Source organism: Nomascus leucogenys, chromosome 11, assembly GCF_006542625.1.
Source record: "Nomascus leucogenys isolate Asia chromosome 11, Asia_NLE_v1, whole genome shotgun sequence".
NCBI classification, from domain to species: Eukaryota; Metazoa; Chordata; class Mammalia; order Primates; family Hylobatidae; genus Nomascus; species Nomascus leucogenys.
The window spans coordinates 19261147-19277511 of NC_044391.1; the positions used below are offsets into that span (position 1 = coordinate 19261147).

A 16365-nucleotide genomic window follows, 5' to 3' on the forward strand; every position below is an offset into this window, starting at 1 on the left:
AACTAAAAATTAGAGACATATTCATATCTTCGGCAGTTAATATGTATGTATAATTAACTGATATTCAGACTTTTTTTTAGTAAGAAATCAATAGTAAATACTTTTTTGTCTTTTTTTTTTTTTGAGAGAGGATCTCACTCTGTCACTCAGGAGGGAGTGCAGTGGCATGATCATGGCTCATTACAGCCTTGACCTCCCAGGACTCAGGAAATCCTCCCACCTGAGCCTCCTGAGTAGCTGGGACTACAGGTGCATCACTATGCCTGGCTAGTTTTTGATTTTTTGTAGAGAAAGTGTTCCACCATTTGCCCAGACTGGTCTCAAACACCTGGGCTCAAATGATCTGCCCACTTCAGCCTCCCAAAATGCTAGGATTACAGGCATAAGCCACTGCATGTGTCCTAATGGTAAAGACTCTAATTGGCAATTACAAAAAACTATAAAGACGCTTTCTGAGAACCCAAAGACATCAAAAATGTGTAACAATTCAAAAGTGAAGCAAATACTTTTCAAGAATTTTATCTCACGTAAACTGCAAATAATGATGTAATTTGAAAGCTCTTAGTTATCTTTCTTCATAGGAAGAAATAAAAATGTGTATTTTGCTTCCCTTATCATTGTGCACTTTTACTTATTTTATAATATACTAATTCTGTTCATAGGTATGAATATTAAAATCTAATTTATACATCAGGCAACAAGGCATAGTAGTATTATTATCTCATTCTTTTAGGCACATGTAGTTAAGCAACACATTTCTTGTTAGAAACATATAATGGAAACAAAACCCCATAAAACCGACACAAGTCAATTTTAATCTTAGAATTTGAGTTCTTTAACAATAACAAATCCTTCATATGTATATTAAGCCATTTAATTGAAATAGTGGGTTAATTTTCTGATATTCACATTATTATTGAAGAATATAAGTAGGGTTTCCATAATGCATACTAATAGAAGTTAATTAAATGATCAGGTTCTGGTTATCTGAATTGGCATTCAAGCGTTTATTGAAGTGTAGCTCATATTCTTCCTGAGGATATTAAGAGCAGCAGCAGAAGCCTGCTTAAGGACTTACCCTGGGCTTTGACTTGCTGAGACATATTCTAGAGTATCTTCAGCCTACTGACTCCTTGTTGTAGAGACATTATATATCAGCAGCTTGACCAATTGGTCTAACATTCTTGAGGTCACCCAGGGCTACTGGTCAGAATTCAAACTTTTTTATGTCCTTGTCACAAAGCTGATCATCATAACTGCATTATGGAAAGTGTGAGCCAACAGACTATATGCCAAACACAGCTTAATTCGACAAATATTTATGGAGTTGCTGATAATTTTCTTATATCATTTATTTTATTTAATATTTGTGTGCTCATTCAATTTACAAAATGCTGAGACCCAGAGGCTAAACTACTCAAAGTCGCAGTTAGTGAGTGGGAAATCTGAGATTTGAACACAGATCCTCAAATGTGAAACCTGGGATTCTTTCTGCTATATGTGAGTAGGTTCCTTTGAAAATATCCTCAGGTTACTCAGGCTCTTATTAGCTTTAAGAGACAAAAAACCCCGCAATGCTTTACCTGACTTAAGCATAAAAGAATTAATTGATTGAGAGGACTCAGGGTTAGAAAATGTCTCCAGGCCTTGGCCAAGATGGGAAAGGAAATTGGGAGCTGAGGTGACTCATTGTTTATAGTCTACTTCCAAATATCTCATCTCTGCTTCTTACTTTAGTTTCATAATTTGCTGCCTTACAAAAGGGCTTTCTACACCAATTTGTAAGTAGTGACTATTCCAGCTTTTGTGTGTGTGTGTGTGTTTGTTGTGTAATAGGGCAAGAGAGGAGAGAAAAAGACATTGGGTTGGGGAGGAGAGGGTGACAGGGTCACACATCTGTATCTCACTCAGGGAACTATGGAAAGATACACTCTGAGAAAAGTCCATGAGCAGCTCTATCAGAAGGAGATCAGAGGAGGGACAGGGAGGACATAATTAATAGAAATAATCTGCATTATTTATGCAAAACCTTTCTTGTACAGCACTGTTAAACACTGATAGTTAATCCCCTGGTTCTTCCACTTGATTAGGAGCCATTTTATGAATCTTAATTGGTTTCTTTAGTTCAATATAGTTATATATATATATATATATACACATATGTGTACATACATGCACATGTATTTATATACAGTAATATCTCCACCTCTATATAATTATATTTCAAGTATGCAAATGTACATAATTTTATTTACACAGGCATTTTATTTCCATTAATCAACTAGGAGTCTTCTTCATTGAAGAGATATTTTGATGCTTCTTCTAGAAACACATAGTGGGAGAACATTGCCTTATTGTCATTTGTAAAGTAATTACTTATGTTTATGCAACCATCACTTGGTTAATATTAGCAGGAAGAACAAGGTAGTGTGAAAAATAAGAAACTGTGCTTCTGTGAGTAGAACTTGCTTAGCTGTGGTTTTCCAGCTCCTCTGATATGGTACAGTACTCTGTGTAAATATCTTTAGCAGCAAGCATGGGTGAGTGGTCTTCCTAAGAACCATCGCACAAATAAGCATCTGTGAACAAGAGAACTCTTGGGGGAAACATCATACTTATTTCAACTTAATGTTATGTGAGATCCCTAAACATTTCTTCAGTTACAGAATCACTGGCACTTTCACAAAAAGGCCAAACGTGCAAATGTCAAACTGATAATTACCTTCCCTTTATGTGGTAAAAGGAATATAGAGACTGTGGAAATCATCTCATTAAAAGATAATATTGAGTACCTTCATAAAAATCATCTTGGTTAAAAATAATTCAGAACTTTGTCTCTTACAGTCTATCATTCAGCTCCCTCACCCCAATAAGTCAACCCAATAGGCACGTGGCTAAAGTGCCAGACTTATAAATACTTCAAGTTTTTGCATGTTGTTTGTGCTTTGTGAGACTGTAGAAAGTAACAGTAATATGTGGATTTTGGGAAAAAATCTATACCCAAAATAAGGCAGTAGAAGTGTAGTCCTGATTTCAAGGGGAGAATGAGAAAGATGGGGACGACATCTAGCTTCCACACTCCTATTGATTACCGCTGTGACTTCGGGCGCATCTCTACATGCTTCGTTTTCCTCACTGAGACACCGGGCTGGAATAGACAGTATTAGAAGTTCCCTTAGTGTGATGTCTTCATACATAATATCTTAGAGGTATGACAGTCGTATTTCTTAAAACATAGTACATTTTGAAAAGAGATGCTGATCATTGTCGAAGGTGAGCGATGGGTAAATAGGTTTGTTATGCTACTGTCTTCACTTTGGTGAGTAAAAATGTTCAGAGAAACAGGGAAAGAGAAACATAGCTGCAGAGAATCGTTACAATAATATGGGAATGGTAAAAGGGTAGATTGAACTTCCTTGCCTCTTCCATCCTAAAAAACATGACGTATTAGTTTATTCTAAGAAGTTACTGCAACATAAAACGTGATATAAACAGTAGAACGTAGTAGGAAATGGGAACAGAGAAGTTGGAAAAATTTCCAAGGCCGCTTGGGTCATTTTGGTTGAAATGCTTTATCATTTTGTTATGAATGTCATATAAGACGTATTCATAGTCAAGTTTAATGAATATACATTTAATGAATATACATTACAAGTTTCATGAATATACATTAATGGATATACATTACAGAGATAAATGGTTCATGAATTCACCATCATTTTGGATCATGCATTATTGCTCTTTAAAGTCATTAGTTTGGAAAATTGAGATTTGATTATAATTTGTAATTTGCTAGCATGCCCTAACTGGGCAAAAAAAGAAGTGACCTGGATAAGGGCCAAATTTCAGAGCAAAATTTATAAATACAACGTGGTTGATCCATAAAGTATATAGAACACAGGAGACAATCTGCAATTAACTGTAGAAGTTCGACCATGGAAACAGCAGTGTATTAACCCAAGGCTTGAGCTATAACATTAGAGCTCACACATAGTCTAAACTCACTTTCTGCACAGCTAGGTTTCTTCTAGAGATTAGTGCAATTATTTATCTAAACAAATGTTTATTAAGAAGACAACATGCTGTTCCTGAGCTGTGCACATAGTCACTCTGGGACCTTTAAAGTCCAAGATTATTATTATACACTGCCATTCAAAACTGGATAGAGCCCTTTTACCCTGGGGCCACAGTTGGACATTGAATCTCACATGAAAGGACAGAACCAACCTCACTGGAAACCAGAATAAAGAGGTGATCTTCCTTTTACTAAAAACTTTAGAATCCTAAAAGTGACCTTTATGTTTTTAAATATACTCTGCACATTCATTGCCAATGGCCAAGCTTTTGGAAATACTGTCTATACTTGTTTCCTCACCAGACTCTCACTCCTCAACCTACCAAATCCTGCTTCTGCCTCTACTACTTTGCATAGGTCACCCTCTCCAAGTCACCAGTGACCTTCTTGTTATTAAACTTACTTTTACATTTCTTTCTTACTTGACTTTGAGGCAGAAATTGATGTTGTTGAGTATTCTCCTCTTTAGGGAATGTTCTTTTCTTTCTCTGCTTTTCTTTTTCTGCTTCTCGGCAATTTAAATTATGTTATCTTAGATTTATTTGTAGATGGCTCTTTTTTTTTTTCCATAGGCATTTCTCAAGGTTTAGAATGAAGTTTTCTTCTCTGCTTATTCTATATATTTGTGTGGGTGATAGCACCATTCCTGAAGTCTCAGTCATTATCCAGAAATTGATTTACAAATCTTCATGTTCTTGTCAGATCTACCTATGAGCTTTGAGGAAATACATCAAACTCTGTATTGGATAGTATAACGTTGGTGATTCTCAGACACCTCAAATTTGGCATGTTCAAAATGACAAACCTCATCTCACTCCCTGTGAAACCCAAACTGTTGCTCCTCCAATATTCTTGATCTTAGGGAATGGCATCTTCACCTGCGTAGTACTTCATCCTAGACTCTTTCCTCTTCTTAACATTCTATTTTCAGACAAATACCAAGATATTGGACACACCTCTTGATTCTTTCCACCTCTTTCTGTTCATTAAAGGACACTATAGGAGTCTGTTTTTGTACAGACTTCCATTATCTCTTTCCTAGATTGTTGTAATAGCCTCTTCCCTTAAGGTGTATCTATACAGTCTCGTTACCTAGTTCTCATCCGGTCTGTTTCCCACAATTCAGAGTGGTCCTTCTATAATGCATAACTAACCATAGTATTTCTCTCATAAAAATAAAACTGCTTTCCATTTCTATTAAGATAAGGTCATGATACTTCTTTATCCCACTTTAAATGTTTGCATAATCTGGCCCCATACCTTGCTATCCAGCCTCATCTCTTATGACTCCCCTTTGTACTTGAGGCCCTGCCTTGTAGAAATTCTTTCAGTTCTCCCAACACAGTATGCATCTTCTTGCCTTCAGATTTTAGAATATCCCTCTGCTAGAATACATACATATATAGATAAGTACATAAAATCTCCTCTGCCAGGAACATTCTCCTCCTACTCCTTGACTTTTAATTGGCTTACTTCTATCTAACTTTCAGAAATCCCTGTGTCTTTGTTCTCTTAGGGGCATTCCTGATCCTCTAAATTAGGTGAAGTTAGGAAACCATTGTAACTTGTATATCCAGGATGACGACACTTATTATAATTAATTTCCTTTTATATGTCTGGGGTGAAGGGAGAAAGATTCTGCATACTCTCTAAGGTAGAAATTATGCTTATTTTGCTTATGATTGTACCCCTGCTGATACTTGGCAAAGTGCCTGACACCGTTTTTCAGTTCATCCTTGCTGAATAACTAAATGCAGAGAGAAAATAAAATGTAATATTTGTCATATACTCCCAGTACCATTTGAGAGAAATAGTGGGCAAGCTATTTCAATATAGTACCAAAGGACACCTTGGCACCTAAATTTTAATTGCAAATAGAGTAGATGCTATACCAGTGAATTTGGGGACAGCTATAGAGAGCCCATTATGTGCTTGTGTCTTCCGTAGTCCCTAGGATATGACTGTGCATATAATGGGCAATCAATAAATAATTCTTGGATTAATGTTTGAATGACTTTTATTTGACTAAAGGAAGAAATTAAGCTCAATAAGCACTGCTGATTTTTTTTTCTCTTTACTGAATGCAGATATAAGATTAAGGGGAGATGTAGGAGATTTCAGGCTAAGAATAATCTTTGGGCTACTTCCTCCTTTAGCTTAATTTATTTTAATTTATCAAACTGCTTTTATTCTGTTTTTCTTTCCTAGGAGTTCCTCACTTATATCAGAAAATACTGTTAGTACCTAGCTATTTCAGCAAAGAATAAGATTTAATATAATTTATATGACCTACACCTCATCTAAAGATATCAATACTGGAGATATCCAACCAGGAAGGAGCAATTTTTGCTTGATAATTCCAACAAAAATTGTTTGATTTCCATTTCAATAATGAAAATATTGATAATGGCCTGTTTATGAGATTGCATAACACTTTTGATACAAGTGAAATTAATCTTATGGAATAATTTTTACAGATATTTTAAATGATTCCTTTTTGTGATAAGGCACTAAATATACAAACGAAAAAAAGGCCATGACAATTGTTTACAAGTTGCTGGCAGGAAGATGAGTATGCACACAAACATGGCAGCAGAATTTCTAGAATGTGGTTGAGTACCATGTACAGTGAGGACAGAAAAATTCCTTGAGTTTGCCAGTCTTCACAGAGGACATAATTTGATTGATAAGCAGAATTTTGCTAAGAGAAGTGAGGAAGGGTGATAGAAGCCAAGAGCATGGAAAAATTAGGGAACTGTTAGAGAACAAAGTGTGAGAAAAGAGAATGAGAAAGGAGAAAGAGACAAGAGAAAACCACAATGTGAGTCTGGGTAGCAAAGTAAGCATGTATCAGAGAATCAAGGCTTTGCAGATTATTTATTATAGAATTTTGCTTTTTATCCTGAAGGTGAAATGGAATCCATTGAATAATTTTGATCAGGGGAATAATATTTATTGAGTGCTGACTACACCCAAATTACTGTGAATTTACCTGTTAACCAAATAGTGAACTCTGTGAGAAAGTGTTTATGCACACTTCTTTAAAGACGTTTCTTCCCATTGAGTTTAAAGGCCTTATTACTAGGAGTTTACATATATATGTGAAAGATGAATCTGAGAATATTACTTAAAAGTGAGGTTTGCACAGTTTTATTGCAGTGAATTTAACTGTTTCAAACTGTGAATTCTGTAACGAAGTGTTTAAACATTCTTCTTCAAAGATGTCACCATATGATGGGATCTTTACACCATTGTTTTATGAGTTAACACCAACAACTAATCGTAAAATACAGATCCTGTTGTCACTCTCATTGTGCAGATGAGGAAACTGAGGTACAGAAAGGTAAAGAAACAAATTACACTTCTAAAAAGTTGTAGAACCCGGTTTCAGTTCAGCAATTTGACACCAGAGTGGCTCTCTTGATTAAACCTTATGCTATACTGTCTTTATGTTTGATAGAAACATGACATAACTGAGTACAGAGAGTAGGAAGAAGAAACTGGAGTGAGGAAAATGCCTAAGCAGGGCGCAGAAACAAGATCAGAAAATGGGAACACTGTGGAAAACAGATGAGGATTGGATTGATTGGCTGTCAATCATAAAAAGAAAGAAAGGAATCTAGGATAATTTTTAAATTTCTGACTTAGCAGCTGTTTGGAGCGTGGTCCATTTTATAGCAAGAAGGAGGGTATGGGGAGGGGTAGGTTGAAGGAATAGCGGCGGCAGGGAATGATGCATTCATCTAGTGCATGTGGAGGTGCAGATGCCTGTAGGGTTCCAGTGGGACTCCTTGAGAAGGCCCTGCATGAGGACTGGAGGCCAGGTGGAATTTGGTGTAGTAGTGAAGAAAACATGTGGAATTAAATCCAGAACCCCTAATCATGGCAACAAGGCCCTACATAGTGTATCCCTGGCCACTCTTACCAATCTCACTCCCTTCTTGCTTCCAGTACTCTGGCCTCTCTGGTATTCCTTCTGTCCTTCAACACACCAAGCTTGCTCCTCCCCCAGAGCCTTTGCACTTGTTGTTCTGTCATATAGAATGTTCTGACCATTACCACCCCACCTCTTTTCATTCAGATCTCAGTTTGAGAAGGCTTCACTGACCACCGAATGTAAACCAGACCCATTAGTTACTGTCAACATTATGACTTTTTTCATAGCACATGAAACCATCTGAAACCATTTTCTCTATTTGTTTGTTTTTTTGTTTCCTCTTTCAGAGTATACGCTCACTGGAAACACTGGCCTTGTCTTTTTTACCATTGTATCTTCAGGGTGTAGACGGGAATGCAAACAACATAGCTGTATAATACGTATTTGTTAAATGAATTAATGCAGATATAAATATGTATTTGAAGTCATTATCTCTTAGATGGGAGTTGAGGTCATGGCATTAATTAGAATGAATTAGAGAAGCATGCAACTAGAGTGATCAGGGAAAGAGAAGAATGCCTTGACAACACTATTATTCTCTTCATATCCTCTTTAATGATAATGGTAATCTTTTCAACTGAAATTACAGGTGAACTAATTCTATAAATATTCACATTCAGTTAAAAATGGTTTCTTTTTCATTTGAAATTTATATCTACTTATGCTTAAATAAAATATATTTGGTCTAAATTATATGGAAAATCTCTTTTATGTTTTGGCCTATATAGAAACATACTAGCAAAAGTATTTTAATAAATCCAAAGTCCAACCATTGTTAGAAATTAACAACTAAACAAATAACCAAAATAAAATATATCGAACTTGGTCTTTCAAAAATATAAGAAAACACAGAAATGGTATTAACAACTAGTTTTTTTTATATAGCAACTCAACATAAGGTCAGCTAATATAAAATTTTTCTCAGATATTATAAACTGCCTATACCAATATAAAGTTCTAAACTAATGAGAAAAAGTGACAGGCATAATTTGCTTAAAGTTATGAGTATAAATTAGAGTGAGTATAAATTAGACAGGCATAATTTGCTTAAAGTTACTTACTTGTAGAGGAATAAAGGTCTGCATAATTAATGTGGTGAAGTTAATGATTACAAGACCCTAAATGGGAGAATACTGTTATCTTGCTTTTATTGTTACTGTTGTTACGCTGCTATACCAGTATACTGTTATATTTCCTTTTACCATTGGCGAGACACCTTAATGTCTTTAGGTCTCAGAATCTTTATCTGTGGAATAAGAGGAGTCAAACAGATATTTGAAAGGTACTTTTTGGGTTCTCTCTGTATGCTCTTAAAATCTATGCACTGTATTTACTACGTACATCCTGTCCACAGGTAATCAGGAAATTTAAGTAACTGACCACAAGGGGGAGAACTTTAATTCTGCATTAAATTATTTAATACAATATGAAATGATTTGAAAGTCCTTGGCTATGTGAGGTTGGTGATAGGCTGCTTCATTTACACTTCCTTGTGGAAGTTGGGGCATTCTACTGCTAGCGATAGGTTTAACTTAATTGAAATGTGGTTTTGTGTTTGTAGAGTTATGATACAGTCACTGGATGTCAAATTCTATTTGTATTAAGCAATAATGCTCCATGAAGGGATCCAGATGCCTTTTTTTATTAAATTTATGATAGTAGAATGTTAGAATTCACCCTGGAAGAGTTTTTCCTTTCCCAAGTAGTATTATTTAAGTTACAAGAAATCTATTACCTTCTTGAATGTCAACTCTGAAACAAGCATAGGATTATCAACAGGGCAGTCTGTACTCAAGTATCCACATAAAAAGAAAAGAATTAGAATGGTGCTGGTCACATCATTTGAATGTTATATGATCATTGGCTTTATATATATGTTCATTGTTATATGAATATTAAATATTATATGTTCACACTTAAATATTCATTTTTCTGTGGGTTATGTACTCTTATTTAATTTAAAATTTTATTTTAAGGCAACTATAGCTTTCTTTATTTTTAAAATATTTTAAGTTCTGGATACATGTGCAGGACGTGCAGATTTGTTACATAGGTAAATGTATGCCATGGTGGTTTGCTGCACCTGTCTTCCCATCCCTTAGGTATCAAGCCCCACGTGCATTAGCTATTTACCCTGATGCTCTCCCTCCTCTTGCACCCCTGACAGGCCCCAGTGGGTGTTGCTTCCCTCCCTGTGTCTATGTGTTCTCAATGTTCAGCTCCCATTTATAAGTGAGAACATGAGATATTTGATTTTCTGTTCCTGCATTAGTTTGCTAAGGATAATGCCCTCCCTGCTCCATCCATATCCCTGCAAAGGACATGATCTTATTCCTTTCTATGTATAGTATATATTCATAGTATTCCATATCACATCACATATACATATATCACATTTTCTTTATCCAGTCTATCATTGATGGGCATTTGAGTTGATTCCATGTCTTTGCTATTGTGAATAGGGCTGCAATGAACATACGCATGCATGTATCTTCATTCTATTATAACTTTCATTGAGTTAAGAATTACCTTATCAGTCATACTAAGGCTTAAAAGTTCACATTTTTGGATTTCATTAAGCTAAATTTGTAAGGTATAAATGTAAGATTTCTGCATTTTATCAAATATACCCAAACATACACAGCTAAATGAGTCCAATTTAAAGACATTATATTAGTGACCTATATAAGTATCTCAATAACTCATTTGTTACTGAAAACAATTTGTACTTCCCCTTAGAAGCATTGTCATGCTCTTTTTAATATGTTCAGTGACAGCAGATCTGTCTTTGAGAGTGAGTATAAATTAAAAAAAATTTCTATCAATGGAGATAAAATCTTAAAGTTACTAATTAAGTTAGAGTATAACAATAATTTGGAGATCGAACATTAGATATAATTAAAATATTTAAGCTCCCTTTGATTTGTAAACCTCCTTTATTCAACTGCCATAGGGTCACAAAATGTTTTCAGCAATGGTGTTTCTGCCTGGACAAATATAAATCTTCCTGAAGTGACTCCTATAAGGGGTAAATTTATTTGAATACGTTCATTCTGATGTGTTCACAAAAATGAACAAATAACTAAATAACTGAAATTATTTCTAGTCACACTGTGTTTATTTTCCAGTTATTTTCATAGTGAGCCTTCATGAATTCTTTAAAATTATGAAATACTAAGTAAATCAGCAATTTCATCGTTGAGAGATATTCTATAACTTCTTCCCAAAATGATTAAGATTGTTAATAATTCTCTTTTTGGCTTAGTGAATTAGGTTTCTATTGGTATTCTCACACCAAAAAGTATTATAGACCCATAAAAAATCTATGCCAGGCAGTGTGTTGAATATACCTCTTATTGCTACTTGTACATCCAGTGACTAGCACAGTGATTGGCCTACTAGTACATTTTTACCAGTAGCTATCCAATAAATTTTGGTACATAAATTAATGAATAATAAGTGATACAAAGAGCTTATATACATATATATTATTTTTCCCATTACATATGTATTATTTTTCCACAGTGCTGCATAATCATTCACCCAAACCTTAGTGGTTAAATAAACAATAATCACTAATGTTCACAGAACTCCAATTTGGGCAAGACTTAGTGGAAACAGCTCATTTCTTCTCCACACAATGTCAGCTGAGCTGGCTTCCCAGGTTTACCGGAAGCCTGGGGTCTGGGGTCACCTGAAGTCTCACTCACTCACATGTCTAGTGGATGATAGGGGCTGTTGGCTGCAACCTTAGCTGGGGATGTTGTCTGAAATTGCTGGATTGCTCACAGCATAGTGTTTGAATTCCAGGAGCTAGCATTCAAGTGAGCAAGGCAAAGTGCACATTTTTATGACCTAGCCTTCGAGATCACACGGAATTACTTCTTTTGTATTTTATCGGTTGAGGCAGTCACAGAAGAGGTCTGCCTGCATTCAAGGGGAGAGAGTTAGAAGCCACTACACAATGGGAAGAATATCAAGCTCGTGTTGTAAGAAAGGCATGTGGGATTGGATATATTGCAGTAACCATTTCTGGAAAATACAATATGCCATACTTTCTTATTTATAAATATATAATTTTTATCCAAAACTCAAACTTCTATTCACTAGATAACTTTAGAAAATAATATTGCCAAACAAAATTCAACCTGCTAAAGAAATTCTATCTGATCCAATAAACATTTATTATCCATTATTCTCTTACATATGCTGGTCTTCCCTCCCAAACCACTTTCACATTCATTCTAATCTTGGACCAAGGATTGTATCTTTGTCGAACGTTTTCTCTATTCCTTTTTTGCTGGGAAAATATTTACTTACGTTTCCAGTCAGTTTATCACTAATCATTTACTATTGATGTGCTCCTGTGTCTTTTTCACAGTTCAAAGAATAGACAGTATAATGCTGTTTAATATTAGGTGTTTCTTTCTAAATTGATATAAATTTTGAAAGTTATATACTTTCTTAGCTAGAAGAATTCTCATTTTATCTAAAACTTATTTTTCTGTTACTAACTTGAAAGAAACTTCAGTTAAAAGTGAAAAATACCATTATAATTAATGAAGTATTACAAAATTTGGGAAATAGAATGGTCTTTCCTAAAATTTGATTCTATTATGTAACAATGATGCATATCATTTTTGTTTATTATATATATTTTGTTTGTTACATAAAATTTGGTCAGTATTTTCATATACAGAACAAAATTTTCTTCAGATGAAAAATTTGAGGTGCACACTGAGATTGGTTTGTCCTCAAAGAAGCTAAAAATGAAACAAATAATAAAAAATAAAACTATAATGATAAGTATTTTCTCCATTAACTCCGAAGTCGGTTTAGTAAGATATTAAGGTGATTTGGGACAAATATCATTTCAGTATTCAAAATATTGATGTCAATTAATTGTTTAAACAAGCTAAAAACTTTTAAACAATGCAAAAAATATTCATGTGGATAAAAGAAGGGATCAACTTGAAATTGGTCACACAGAAATTATATATAATTAGTTGCTTTCTAGAAAGTGAATTGAGAAAATAACCAGATTGTTTATTTTACATAAAATCACTTAGAAGTAAGTTTTAATAGTGGGCAGATAATGTTTTCTGTGTACCCTGCCATATCCCTCAGTGCCTGGCAAATGTTTGTAACATAGAGGGATGTTCAATAAATGATGTTGCATGGAGTAGCATAATGCCATCTGATAATGTATTTTCGTGTCATTCCAAATAGCTATTGTTTTCTGTAGCTTTATAATGGTCTCAATATTCTTGATTATATAGGCCCGAATATGTGGGCTTTGGAAATATTTTCAACAATTAGATTTTGTTTTCTGAATGCAGGAATTGTACAGTGATTATTCCTTTACTTGTGCTCTCAAAGCCCTTCCTATATACTGCTACTGTAATGATATATTATATTACATTATATATCATATCATAACTACTTCTACATGTACTTGCCTCTAACCTTAGGTTGCAAGCAATTCAAGGGTGGGATTTTTCTTCTCGATTTTGTACCCTCAGAACACTGTACTTCTGCTATGTAGTAGTGACTGTTCATTAACTCTTGAGGGATTGGATGATAATCTGAATTCTGTTTGTCTTTTTTCAGCCACACTTTTTTTTTGAAAAGTGTCAATTCATGAAAATGGTGTTAATATTTGAGAACTTATTATAAACTTATTAAACCCATCTACCTAGTAAAATAATGTATTGAACTTCATACCACAACAAATAGATACATTTTAAAATTTAGCTCAACATACTCTGTAAAGATTAATATATTACCTCTGTGTATATTGCAATGTTCTGTGTCTTTTAAAAGAGACAAGTAACTTTAAAAATGTTTTCTTTTTTATTTAAGTAGCACAAACTCCTTAAGAGACATGGGCACATTATCCCTCTGAATCCTAGAAACATGAAGGAGCAGGCCATACCACCTCAGAATCCAGAGTGATGTGTATGGGTCTATCATACATGTTTATAAATGTTGCCGGGTCCATGAATTCTTTGGATTTGCACAAGTACTTTATGATTTGTTCTGGGAGGAGTAGGTCAGGTGCAACTTGGTGTAAGTTATCGCCTGGTCCTTTAGTGCCTACTTTCAGAGTCTTGCAAATGTAGAGTGACAGTTTATGAGTTTGTGTGAGAAAATCTGTGATGACCTCTTTTAGGGACTGTGACTGTGTCACATCATCGAGATACATAACTGGAACTTTTATCACTGAAACATGCCATTGCATAAAAAGCCTCATTGGAATGTTATGAGAAATGACTATAATTTTCATTTGTTGAATAAAAAATACTGTTTCATCTTTGTCACGGCCAATATAATCTAAAAGAACTTGGTAGAGAGTGTCGCTGGAGGACTCGAGGATATGCAGAATGGAAGTGGGATAGATGAGCAGCAATCCTGTCACTGCTTCTCCTAGGTGATGTTTCAAAACTGACTGAAACATTTGTTCATAGTAGTCAGCAACATCTTTTCTTTCTACATTTGCTTTTATCTTGGCCACTAGAAACATCCTATGAAGAAGGAATTTCTTTAGGTGTAGTCGTTGTTTCTCTTCTTGAAAGTGCAGGTAATTGCTACGTGGGACTTGGAGAAAAAGAAGAGGCTCCAGTGGCAAAGGCCTTTTGCTGCCCTTCTGGTTATGGACCGAAAAGGACATGAGGAGCCTTATTTATTTTTCCAGATGATTCCAGTTTTTAGCTTTTCATAATATTTATGCTGCCAGGGTACCTCTTTAGTGATGACGTCGTGTTTTTATTTCTTCTGACAAAAAAAAAAAAAGAGTAAATCACAGTTTGTCAAATGTTACTAAATAGTAAAATCCCAATCTTTTGCCAGTTTTATCAGGAAACAATGTATTTGAAATGAAAGATAATGTTAAAACAATACTCAAACTATAGAGTTTTTTAAAAGTTTACAATGAAAGAGCTAAATCATATCCTAGGAAAAAACTTTGTAAATGTCATGCAATGGTGATTACAGATTGTCCTTTATAAGCCACATTTTTTTAAAAATGGTATTTTATGGTAATTCTTCCAGTTTCTTTTACAAATCTAACTGGTCTATAACTTTAAAAAAAAAATCCAAGGCTTTCTAAGTCCTAATTAGCTTATGTAACCTTTAGTCAGGACACTAATAGTTAATAATGTTCCTTGAATAATAACAGTAAACATTTCAAGGGAAAAGTTTTGGTTCTTTGTTTTTTCTCCTATCAACAAATCTCAGCAATGATTTTTCCCCCCTTTATTTTTTTCTTCTTCTTCTTGTTGTTGTAACGGCTACATGAAAGTATTCTGCTACTTTAACTTACTCTGCTTACAAATCTCCTCAATTTTTTTTTTCCAGGTCAAGTTACCATTTTTCTTTTTTTCCCTGTGCTTCTGTCACGTACCTGTCCTCGAGGCCCTACTTGTCCTCCATCAGGCTCCCAACTGCCAGTCCTCTGGTGTTCTCAGCTGTCCTGTGTTCTGCCTTCCCTCGGGCATACGTGAGCCAGAATGTCAGCACCATTAAAGGACCAGAGCGCCAAGTTTCTTAATACGGGTATCTCGACAAACACTTCAAAGTCACTGCAGAGGAAGTGTGAATGGCTTATTCCTGAATGGTTTATTTTTAGTCAGGTGCATTTGTAAGTCAGACAGATGGTGAGAATCTGGACATCTTTTTCCTTTCTTTTTTTCCTTTTGATAAATAAAAAGTATGGTTGTAGAACTCCTCTGTTCTACTTAGACACTAACTAAAGACTTTAGGAACACATATCTGAATCCATGTAATGGTGAATATATGATGAGAAAGTTCTATAGTAAGATTTGGCTTACTTAACTTAATGTGAATTTAAGAGATGTACCTCTTAAAATTGTGTCTTAAGAGATTCATCTCTTAAAATTGCATCCACATGAGTTCTAAACAGTAATTTTAAAACAAGTTTAGAAAACACGTTTATTCAATTTTTAACAATTAAACCTAAGAGTAATTTTTTCCCTGAGGTCTGTATTATCCAAACTAATGATCTGATTTTAATGATAATACAATGATAAATTATCCAAGTAAATGAAAGCAGAGAGGTGACTTAGTAATTCATTAATTGTGTAATACGCAAAAATGGACTATTCTTCCTCATTATGATTCACTTCATCACTCCCTGAAGCAATACAATCTTTCCCAAGATGTAAACCATGGTGCCAAACCATGTCATTGCCCAGTCTAGTTATTATCTCACTCTCATTCTTCTTACAGCTTTGCTGGAAGAAAGTGTCCATGTTGACCAGAGCCTTCATTATGGCCTTCTCTCCTCTCCTGGTTTCTATGATACTGCACTTTCTTGGATTTCTTTCTAAATCTC

The 16365-nt window shown here is 34.7% G+C and overlaps 2 protein-coding genes across 2 annotated transcripts in view; one reads left to right on the plus strand and one right to left on the minus strand.

The window, feature by feature from the left end:
* The window catches only part of ZNF804B (zinc finger protein 804B), a 576627-nt gene that overhangs the window by 20747 nt on the left and 539515 nt on the right, over positions 1-16365 (plus strand). The window lies entirely within an intron of this gene.
* Positions 13843-15587, minus strand: TEX47 (testis expressed 47). The gene is made up of 2 exons (XM_003252375.3): positions 15379-15587; positions 13843-14786 (listed from the first exon to the last, which is right to left on the minus strand). The coding sequence occupies exon 2, from the start codon at positions 14680-14682 to the stop codon at positions 13921-13923; it is 762 nt and encodes a 253-aa protein (XP_003252423.1). The 5' UTR covers positions 14683-14786; positions 15379-15587; the 3' UTR covers positions 13843-13920.